Here is an 11,026-nt window from a genome sequence, read left to right as displayed (position 1 = left end):
TCCATACCTTCCATATTTCAGATCATTTGTCTCTGGAGCAAAGCAGTGAACGGAAAATATTTGTCTGACACTATTGGATTCTGTGCATTTTTGATCATCTGTTCAATATCAAACAGCCTGCATTTAGAAAAGCAGTTATCCAAAGTTCACAAAAAGGTCTCAGTACGGGCCACATCAATACCTACAGCATCAACATACATAAAACACCATGTTTCATTACAGGAAGCTGAGTGTCTGATGCAAATGATCCGAATTCAACCTCAGTGGCATCCACTGTTTTATTTATAAGCATCTGTAATGAGTGCAAAAAAGAGGGAGATTACAAAATACTGGAGCCCAAGCAAATCAGTGAAAAGAACAGCAAGACCAATCTGCCTTTTGTCCAACATGGACTGAAATAGTCTACACATTCATGGCGACACAAAGAAACTAACATATTCTTTGTGCTGTTATTCCTCTGCCCTGATATTCACTGGTGTGGGAAGTATTGATTCTAGATGCTGCGCTCTGCTTTACAGAGTGGAAAAAAAGACCTCTATTTGCATGCACTACTTAAAAGTTCATTTCCAGCTCAATGACCTGCAATCTTGAAGAAAACAAAACTAAAAAAGTTCTGGCATGGCATACAAATCAAGAGCAAGTGTATGAGTCCAGTACATATGTCTAAAACAGAATGGAGTTTCACTGCTTCACAGCTCAGTTCTGGATGGACTTATATTCTTCTAGCCCACACTTGGCACTGGTCATGGTGACCAAAGCATTGTGTGGCATTCGGTTGGTCAGTGATGTTTTATGTCCATCTGAATATAAGCGTAAGCTATGGGGGCACATTATGAAAATGAAGTATGAATTTATTTAATTATATAAAAGCATGTCTGTGTGTGGATTCTGTTAATGAATTAATGTCTCTCAGTGGGTAATATATTTGCATATTTCACTTACTACATACAAGCTTTAAAGTCATTTTGCTCAAAACATATTTACAGCTAAGAAAGACATCCATTAAATCACAGTAACCTTAGTTTCCGCCCGCTGATTTAGATATGAAGCCAAATTTATACTGAGTAGCGGCAGTGTGTGAGAGGTTTTGTCTGTGTTGTCATTTCGGAGACAATCAGCCGTTTGTTCCTGCCCCACATTGTGAACTGTGGGGTGCTTGGAGAATGTGGAGATGAATGCTAAACAGACTCAGAGTTAGTGAACAAAGCCTAGTGGTGCATGAAGAGTCCCTTACATACAATTTAAAAAACAGCAAATGTCCGTAACTCATTTTGACAACAGAAACTGGAAAAGGACACATACACATATCACTGTTGCTGGACATAAAACCCTAAATCTACAAAGAAAAAGAAATATATTGGTAACTTTCAATGGATATTAATGTAGAAAGACTTTATTCCAAGTAATTCTCGATATTCAGAGAATTAGTGACTTCTTGTAAACGTGTTTATTACTTAGACACAAGACATCTTAGTGGCTTGCTGTTGACTATTTATCTTTCTTTGTCTTCCATATCCGACAGTTGACAGCTTGTTAGCTTTATCAGATATTAATATTCATCAGAAACAGCATCCCAGTTCTACTGCTCCACAGTTAACCACCACTAGCTGACATCTTGCACTGGACATAGTGACCTAAGGTCCGACACAGCTGCTTCAGAGCGTCCTGTTTTCTACAGATTATAATACATTTCTAACCAATAAAGTAGCTGAAGTCACATATTATAACTTTAAAATTGTGTGAGTGCCACCCCATATTTATACATTATTAAGAGTTTATGTTTAGGTCGCTATATTTGTATATTTGGTCTAGTTCATCACTTATAATTGTTAGTAATAGACCACTGACTAAATGCATATTTATTCAAATTAACCCAGTGAAGTATATGAAGTGGTAAATACATTAGAGGGATATATACGTATTAAGTATCGTGGAAATGTTTTGAGTAACGTTATCGTGATTCGATATTTTTAACGTATCTTTCACCGCTAATGTAGCTATCCTCAAGACACACTTAAAAACTTAACGTAACGCCTGGTTGTCTTAAGAGGGCTCAGTCCGCTAGGAACTGTTAAAAAAACTAGTAACCGGTGCAGAAATTTGAGGTAAAAGCTGTGAAAACTGAGCTAAAATTTTAAAAGTGTGTTACCCAGATCCTCTGTCTCGCTTCAGGTTTGAGATTTCTCCCGAATCCAGCCTTCGGTCAGAAAAACACATTTATAGGCGGTACTTCTTCAGAACAATGCAGTGTAAGTCACATATAACTCAAAACGTTATATCTCCAGTTAACCGTGTTACTCTTTAATATAAGTCCATAAGAGCTCCGACCGTTGTCGTCCTCCTCTCTCAGGTCCGCTCAACTGACTGAGGGCGGCAGGAGACGTTATTGCTTTGCCACCCATTTTCCGACAACCCCCGCCCCCTACGCCGTGATTGGTTCAAAGTGTTCCATCTCCTGCATTAGATTGGTTGCAAGGTCTTTCTTGACCAGGTCGTGGGCGGAGATTGTCCCAAAATGGGTGGAATACAAAATAACACCGTTTTTATAGTGTTTTATTGTTATTGTTGTGAGTAACGGTTTTTAGTATTTATCTCATGTACCTTTTCGTGTTTAGGCTAATTCACGACTGTTTTGCGATTAAAGCAGCCTCATGCGTTACAAGCACAGACATAATATCCAAATATACGAGAACTTAAGGTAAACGAACAAAAAAGGGTTGACACTTTTCAAGAAACAGCAGCTGAACACCATGGTTCGCGCAGTACGAATGCAGGAATGTATGGGCTGAGAGCAAAACTAGATATGCACTCCCTAACTAAATAACGTCTTTGGGACATTCTTAAATCCTATTTTGTAGGGTCTCAAAAACACTTTAATGGGCGTCTTCCCTTACGTCATGTTACTAACAATAGACCTCAAGGCTATGGCTTTATTATCATTATTATTTTTTTTGGGAATGTTTTTGAGAACGTGCACAGGCTACAAATATTGGTAGATGGGGTAAAGCACGAGACTGGAAATTGCTGGTGGACGTAGGTAAAAAGCTGCAGGTCCCAGAGTGCATTGTGTTAACTACGCTGAGGCCAGACATGGTGCTCTATTCTGAAAGTCAATGGATAATTTATTTTATAGAGTTAATAGTTCCATTTGAGGATGCATTAGATGAAGCATTCGAAAGGAAAAACCTGAAGTACGCGGACTTGGCAGTTGAGGTGAGGGAACACGGGTGGCATGCACATGTAAGACCGGTGGGGATAGGTGTTAGGGGATTTGTAGCCAAGTCTGCCACATCCCTGCTTGTGCAGTTTGGCATCAGGGGCCAGAAACTAAGGGCAGCTGTGAAGGAGTTATCAGAAACAGCTGAAAGGTCTAGTCAGTGGTTGTGGATAAGCAGAGCACAGATTACTTGTGGAAATGCACTGTAGAGATGCTATTGTCATTGTTGGAGATGTAGCATGTAAAGTTCACATGGTACTGGTGGCACTGAGCATGCATTAACAGTGCCGGTGGGGCTAGGTATATCCTTAGTTTCCAGGGAGGCCAGTATGGATTGACGGTTGTTGATACTTAAGGGTAAGGTAGGACTGTAAAGCTAGTTTTGAAGGGTGTTGGTCTGGGATGCCAGACTTCACTGTTGAGCCTTCTGGAGGTGTTGTGGGCTTAATTCAGCAAAACACCAACAAGGATGGTACCTACCTGATGACCCTGGTGAAGAGATAGTGATACAGTTGGTGGTTTGGGTACTCATGGGTTGGGCTCAATGAGTAACTGTAGTTGTTAAGGATAGCTGGTTGCTGATCTGATCATAAACGGCCACAGCAACCCTAGTGAGCGGGTTAGGATATTATAAATATTGCTAGATATAGCTGGTTGCTGATCGGACCATAAACTGTCTCAGCAACATTAGTGTTGAGGTCTAGGATTCAAACAGCAGAAATTTTGTGGCAGCAGGTAGGAAGAGAGTGTGGTGGGCCCTGTGTGGGGGACCAACACTATTGATTCGTGATCTACTATGAGTTTTTTGCATAAAGATTAAAAAAATAATAATGACAATTAAGTATTTTCATAAATATTTTCGCTACTTTTTAAATGGATAAATATATTATTGCTCCTTCAAATCTAGTCATAAACTGAGCTATCTTCTTGTGGAATACAGGAAAGATGTTTCCTCTGCTTTGCCTTTTTTCTGAGGGACCAGTGGCTGCTCCTGGAATACTAATTTGTGAAAATGTTGTGTTTGTGGTGATAAGAGGTTTTTTCTTTTTCTCTAAAAAGCAACAATATGATGTGCTGTTTTGAGTGAAGACCTTTGGCTGTTTGTGTGATATATTTACAGTCATCAACAGACTGGAAGCAATTCAGATTGACAAGGCTATAAATATGATAGTGTGTGTGTGTGTGTGTTTTGTCTTTGTTAGGACCTTGTTACATGTGTATTCATTCAATGCTTTATTCATTTTCTGTAACAACTTCATTATGTTCAGGGTTACAATGGGTTCAGAGCCTACCCATAATCACTGGCGCAATGCAGGAACATACCTTGTACATGGCACCTGTTTATATGTGTTTAATAATAATAAAAATGGTGATAATAATAATGGCTTTTTGAGCAGAATATATAACCTTTACTCAAAAAACCATTAAGAGCCAAAAATATCATCTTTTAGAATCCAAGGATTAAATTTAGGTTCAGGATTAAGTTTTCTGATTCTGATTTTACTTCGGATTAAAGATAGAATCCAAATATTCTAATAAATTGCTCCATAATTCAGTGGCTAGGATGTAAACAGTTTGTGGTTTGTATTTAAGATCCTTCAAGATCCTCCTTGAGAAATGCGCCATAGATTTCTTTGCAGTGGTGGAAGCAACCAGATATTTTTGGCTTCATAAACAAGAGCAAAGAGAAACTAGGCAAGCCTAGATTTGCCGGACCACCACTAGCGGTATAGTCATTGTCACAGAGGCATTCCTGGCATTTCAAAAGCAGGAAAGCCCAAAATACATACCCTTGTTATTGGTAGGTCTAAAGAAGCTTTGGTGCTTCATATCAATGTCTTTGTTTACATGTGGTTTTTATTATCTGAGTGTGTTGCACAGAAAATATGGAGGGCAGGTAATAAATGCAAAATTGAAAACACAAGTTTTGTTCATAATATACAACATCGGTAACAGTGTTTTTCTTGTACATTTTATTTTAAAATAAATACTAGATTATCTACTTCCAAAGAACAAAGAAGACCAAGAAAATGTTTTTGATATTAAGAATTACAATTACTTATTTATTCAATGTAACTGGGTAAAGCATGTGAAGTTTATTGAGGCTGTGCGCAGCTTTATGGAGTTTTATAAACACACACACAATGCCTCCCCACCACTTCCCTTTACAATATTTCACACACTCACATAAAATAAGACAAATTCTGCAGTCTTCCTCTCTCTGTGTGATGTGTGTGTAAATGTTGCAGAGTTCCAAGCCGTCCTGCTGAGCTTGTAAACTAACCAACGTTGAGACAAGGCTCTGGCCAATACGCATGGTGTCACGCCAAACACAGCCCCAGAAACACATGCAAACGGAGCGTGTTCCTGACTTATTGCCTGTTATTCAGCCACGGTTCATACTGAAGAACCTGTCAGTCAGTACGCAAAAATGCCTCTTCTAGGCTGGCCCGGCAAAAATATAGCAATTTTATTTACAATCCACAATATGTGAACTTACAATAAAAAGAAGAAAAGAGAAATAAAAAATTAACTAAGGAAACTATAATATTTAGCTTATCTAGTGATATTTGTATGGTGTGTGTTTTAGAAAGTAGACTTTTGAAAAATACTACTCAAACATTTTAAACACCTTTATTGAAATGATTTAATCCATTGTCTTCTTTAGTTTTTCATCATAACCTGGGAAAAACAATAATCAGAATTATTAAAAGTATGAATCATTATACAAGATATAAAACACTTACATACAAAAAACCTTACTGGTACTGTGTCTAAAACTGTGACCAATTCACTATATAGTGCACTATTTTTGGGTTCCACCATTTGGTAATAGTGCCAAAAAACATAGTGGATAATTTTCAGTCCGTTCATAAAATCCACAAACAGTAGTGATGTTTAGTAGTTTAAGAGTGTTTAGTTGTTTGCTGTCATTTGGACATGTTTTGTATGTGTTCTGCTAGTTGTATTTTTGCCTGTTGCACTTTTTTATTTTATTCACCATCATGATCATGTTACTGTCTGTCCCTCATTATTGGCCCCAAGGACCATCAGTGTAGCTGAGAAACCCTGGATATTACCTGGTCGATCCAGTCATTGAAGGCTGACACACGGGTGAAGACGGTGGGCTTCTTCTCGTAGTTGCAACCCAGGCCTGAGACAAAGCTGGCGATACCATGGACCTCCCACACACCTTCAGCATTCTTACAGTTGAGAGGGCCACCAGAGTCACCCTGCAGGACAGAGGACATTCTACACTGACCCAAAGTTTTTGGATACTTGCTTATCCAGTATTTTTCTTCCAAAACGCAGAAACGTAGACACTGATATTAATCATTAGTGTCAGTACAGAATTGTCAGAGCGTGAGGGAACTCACGTTGCAGCCACCAACAATGCCATCCCCTCCAGCACAGACCATGGTGTCCCTCAGCGCCGGACCCCACCAGTCAAACTGTGTACAGGTTTGATGGTCCACCACAGGCATCAGAGCCTGCTGCAGCTTATCAGCAATGGGTCCTCCAGCTGAAAAACATCACACATCTGCCTAAACACAATTGGAGTTATGCTTTTATTCCCTATTTGGCATTATGCCCATATAAGACATTCCTGGTCTAAGTTAAACTTCTCTCGGTTTTGTCTTGTTTGCATTTGTCAGGGTGAATAAAGAGGTTAATCAGCAGTTGAAATATGAATATTCCTACATCATTAGTCAAAGCAAGCCAACATTTGTGCACACTGAAATTAATTTGCATGGAAATAGGTGTACTTTAAACACTATGACCAACCAACAGCTGCCATTTAGGCAGTAGCATAAAACACCACTATATCCACACCACTCAACAGTATATCTGGTGAATACAGAGTGAATAATCACTGGTTCAGGAACACCTATATTGTATCTACACCACTTTGTAACTCTATACCTAGAGGACCACAATGGAATATGTACTTTTATGATAATTACACAATAATGACTTTGTTTTCATGCACTGTCGAGCCATTACATGGACTTCCATTTAGTGGAGACGTACCCTTTCCTTACACTAAAATAATACCAGCTTAACCCTAATCCTAACCTTAACCGTAACCCTAACCCCATTCTTGAAACTTCACCTTAAATATGATTGATTTACATTGCATGGACCAGGTAGAAGAATCCCCACAATGTGATATATTCCTGGTACACATACACACACTTACTGGAGATCCTGCCCCATCCGGTGATGTAGCAGGGGTAGTTATTGGGCAGGACAGTTCCAGGTGCAGGCATGCAGGTCAGCTGCACAGACTCACTCAGGGTCACATGTTCAGTCAGCTTAATCAGAGCTACGTCATTCCTGACCACATCATGATAGAGATAAATTTTTGTTAACAGCATCAGAACAATTAGATGACAAATCATTTTGATATTTCATCTCATGTGAGCTGCTCTTTACAGAAATAATAAACGATTACTCTCATAAATATGTTGCCTACTTTTGGGTGGTGAAATAACTTCTATTTTAATTGTTAGAGCCCTGGGAAATAAACCTTCTATAACTACATATATACTGTATATACACTGACCACTTTATTAGAAACCCAGTATTTGTAGCTTCATCTAATTATTATAGTATATAATATTTACATGAATTAGTATATAATATTTACACTAATTATTATATATATAATATAGTTAGAGACAATAGCCATGATACTGTTGCACCGTTTGTGGATCCTCTTCATCAGTGGCCCATTTCAAACTGTTGTCTAAATTTTCTGTACTCTTTTTGTTGCTGCAGTAAATATGAGCGAAGTCAGAAATTAAACAGACTGCAAATTGTAATCTCGGGTTTGCTTCCATTGCAGTTGTTTTCCCAGCAACAACACTGAGCCTTGGATTTCTTCTAAAGATATCATAGATTTTCCTTCCTGAGCAAAATACAGGCACTCTGTTTTCTCAAATAATGGCTAGATGCATAAACATGATGATACGGTAAATAACATTTACAAAATCTATTGACATAAATCCTTCTATAATATTTTATTGGCTGCTCTCAGCTGAGGGTCAACATGATCATAGCTCACAGTTTACTACTTAAAGCACATTGCACTTGCACAATGAACAACAGTAGTCCAGTGATACAGGATGAAGAAGTGATGCTGATTCTGCAGTAAACAGAAATAATTAGTTTCCTACAAAGTGTTTCCCCTGGGTGGAAGCACAAGGCAAGTGTTTGTAATAAAGTTGCATCATAAGTTTTTTGTATGGAGTATATGTAAGGTGGTACTGACCCAAAAGCCACAAAGATGGGGTTCCACTTCTCATGAACAACAATGGTCTCTGTGCTAAAGGCTTTGGATCCAGCTTCATCTTCCACAAGGTTATACTTCCCAACAAAGACTCGGTAGGTGTTCTTTGTACTGCAGTTAGAATGAAGGTAATATTTAAATTTAAAGGTTGTAGAGCATCTTAACAACTTAACACATGGAAAACAACAATAATATGAATTAGATCAGGAATTAAATTAGAATGAAATTCATAATAAGGCATTAAAATACAATTAATCAAGTTAATATCCAAAATAAAATTCTAACTAAATTAATAATCAAAAATGAAATTGCCATGACATTATAATCCAGAATAAAATCCTTACCCAGAATAAGGCTCTAATATAATTAATATTCAGAAATATATTCTAATATATTTACTGTCATAATCAATTAAAATTTAAATCCATAAAAAATCTAATAAAAAATGTATATGTAAAGAAATAAAAAGTTCACATAACTTAATGCGCATAGATAACCAGTGGTGCCAAAATGTTTGCTTGTGGCTGTTATTACTGAATAAACATTTTAGAATAAAATCATCTCAAATTTTGCTATCAGTGTTAGCAGGGTTGTGAAAGTGAAACCTATTTCTAAGTAAATGAATAGCAAAGGTAATACATCATACTTAATACAGTGTGCAGCAGTCAGCACCCAGTTGGTGGCAATGAGGGAGCCACCACAAGTGTGTCTCCACTCTCCATCTCTCAGGTACTGCAGAGAAATCTACAGGTGGAAAATTATTTATTTAAGAATGGTTGTCTTAAATTAGAATTCAACTGATCTTTTAAACATTATGAAATAATCAATCATTACGTAATAAACTATGTCAGTCAGAATCATTACTCCGTTCTCCTTTGGGTCTAAACTTAAATAACTTTACAACAGTTTCAGATATCAACAAACTTAAATTAACGTAAGTGTGTACTGTATTTTGGATTTATCTGTTAAATCCTTCTTACAAGAACAACCCTGTTCTATACCATTACCATTCTTTGTTTTTCCATTGCTCAATAGCCAATCAGATGAAAAAATACACCATCCAACTTGTGTCTGGGTTAATGGGTTATGTAACAACCTGGTATAGTTGATATATAGTTTATATATATGATATATGATATGATATATAGTATAGTTGATATAGGTTAACACTGTCTTGTATTGTCTGGCACTTTAAGGCTTACAGAAGCTGTGCATGAGATAAAATAACTTTCCAAAAATCTATGCATGTTGTGGAAGTTGAACAGAACCCATGTTGCTCCCTAGCAGCTTACCACAGTGAGTGGCCACTATGGAGCCTGCTGAAACAGGTTAAGTAGAAAAAAGAAAGGAATACAATGAATGAACTGAGATTGGCAGACCTGCCAGGGCCAGCTGTGGGGTTTGGCATCCACTCCATTGACCACGCGAGGGGTAACAGGCTCAACGGGGGGAACCCCACAACCCAGAGCTGAAGGAGAAAAACAATAATCACTTAACTGTGGTAGTCACAAATGTATATCCATTTCTGTGTTTAAGGTTTTTAACGTCATTATCATTATATTAAGGTAATTTTCCACTTAAATTCGTGTGCATGTTACAGTTCAAAAAAATGCACCTACCGCTAGCGATGAGCACAGATGCCAAAACGAATGGAAGCATGATGACTAGGTCCTGCTGATCACTCAGAGCCCAGAGCTGGATTTTAAATCTTTCCTTATCAGCTGCACCCAACAAGTCACTGGTCATTCCATTGGAGGAACCAAATCAAAGTAGTGTCCACCCCTTTCTGAGACTAATGCCTTATCAACGTCTGGGCAGCTGGTTTCCAGGAATATGTTCTCACAATGCTCTCACATAAGCACAAAGATACTAGAAATGAAGTCATGTAATGGTTGTTGACCATTTTATGGTTTCTGAATACAATCAGTATTTTAATTTCTGAAGTTTTTGGAGCATAACAAAAATAAATAATGCGTTGTAAGTGTATAGTTTTATATTTATCACATTTTTATTTCTTGTGCATAAAAAATGGGGGTGCGGGAGTAGTGTATATACAGTATTAGGCAGGTGAACAGTCAGTGATTGAAAATCGCAAGGGCCAAGTAATAAGGGTCATAATGTTTTAGTCAGAGAATTCCCTGGTATATGGTGGTTAGTGGAGTAGAGAACAATGGCTAGGCTGCCTGGTCTGAATCCACAGAGGAAACTGATGAAATACTTAATACTGACCATGACAGAAAGAAATGTCAGATCATCACAGGTTGCTGTGTATGAGACTGCATGCCCATCTGAGTGTGTGTGTGTGTGTGTGTATGTACAGTACTGTACAGTTTTAGGCACCTAAGATAATTATTTATATTTAAACTAATGCCTTCTTAGTAAGCATGTTGCTTGTATAAATGTATATATAATCACAGTAAATACAAAAAAATATATATAAAACAAATAAGAAATCTAAGATAGTTGTTTTTCTATAAAGTAGTAGATATTGAAGAAGAATGTTTTGTTTAGATTCT

The 11,026-nt window shown here is 37.6% G+C and overlaps 1 protein-coding gene across 1 annotated transcript; it reads right to left on the bottom strand.

Moving 5' to 3' along the window:
- Positions 1-5,881: 5,881 nt before the first annotated feature.
- LOC136676657 (chymotrypsin-C-like) lies at positions 5,882-10,169 on the bottom strand. The gene is made up of 8 exons (XM_066653801.1): positions 10,130-10,169; positions 9,890-9,978; positions 9,157-9,254; positions 8,493-8,621; positions 7,419-7,555; positions 6,595-6,740; positions 6,298-6,450; positions 5,882-5,899 (listed from the first exon to the last, which is right to left on the bottom strand). Exons 1-8 carry the CDS (start codon positions 10,167-10,169, stop codon positions 5,882-5,884), a joined length of 810 nt encoding a protein of 269 aa, XP_066509898.1.
- Between the last annotated feature and the right edge of the window lie 857 nt (positions 10,170-11,026).

Source organism: Hoplias malabaricus, chromosome X2, assembly GCF_029633855.1.
Source record: "Hoplias malabaricus isolate fHopMal1 chromosome X2, fHopMal1.hap1, whole genome shotgun sequence".
In the NCBI taxonomy this organism is placed as follows: Eukaryota; Metazoa; Chordata; class Actinopteri; order Characiformes; family Erythrinidae; genus Hoplias; species Hoplias malabaricus.
Note: the sequence above shows the minus strand (reverse complement) of the source record. Positions and strands in the feature narration are given on the sequence as shown.

Excerpts from the sequence above, each read along its gene's own strand:
- LOC136676657 (XM_066653801.1), bottom strand. The coding sequence starts at position 10,169 with ATGCTTCCATTCGTTTTGGCATCTGTGCTCATCGCTAGCG. Across the intron at positions 9,255-9,889 it reads CCCACAGCTGGCCCTGGCAG|ATTTCTCTGCAGTACCTGAG; the intron begins GTCTGCCAATCT and ends TTCCACCTGTAG. Across the intron at positions 8,622-9,156 it reads ACTGCTGCACACTGTATTAA|TACAAAGAACACCTACCGAG; the intron begins GTATGATGTATT and ends TTCTAACTGCAG.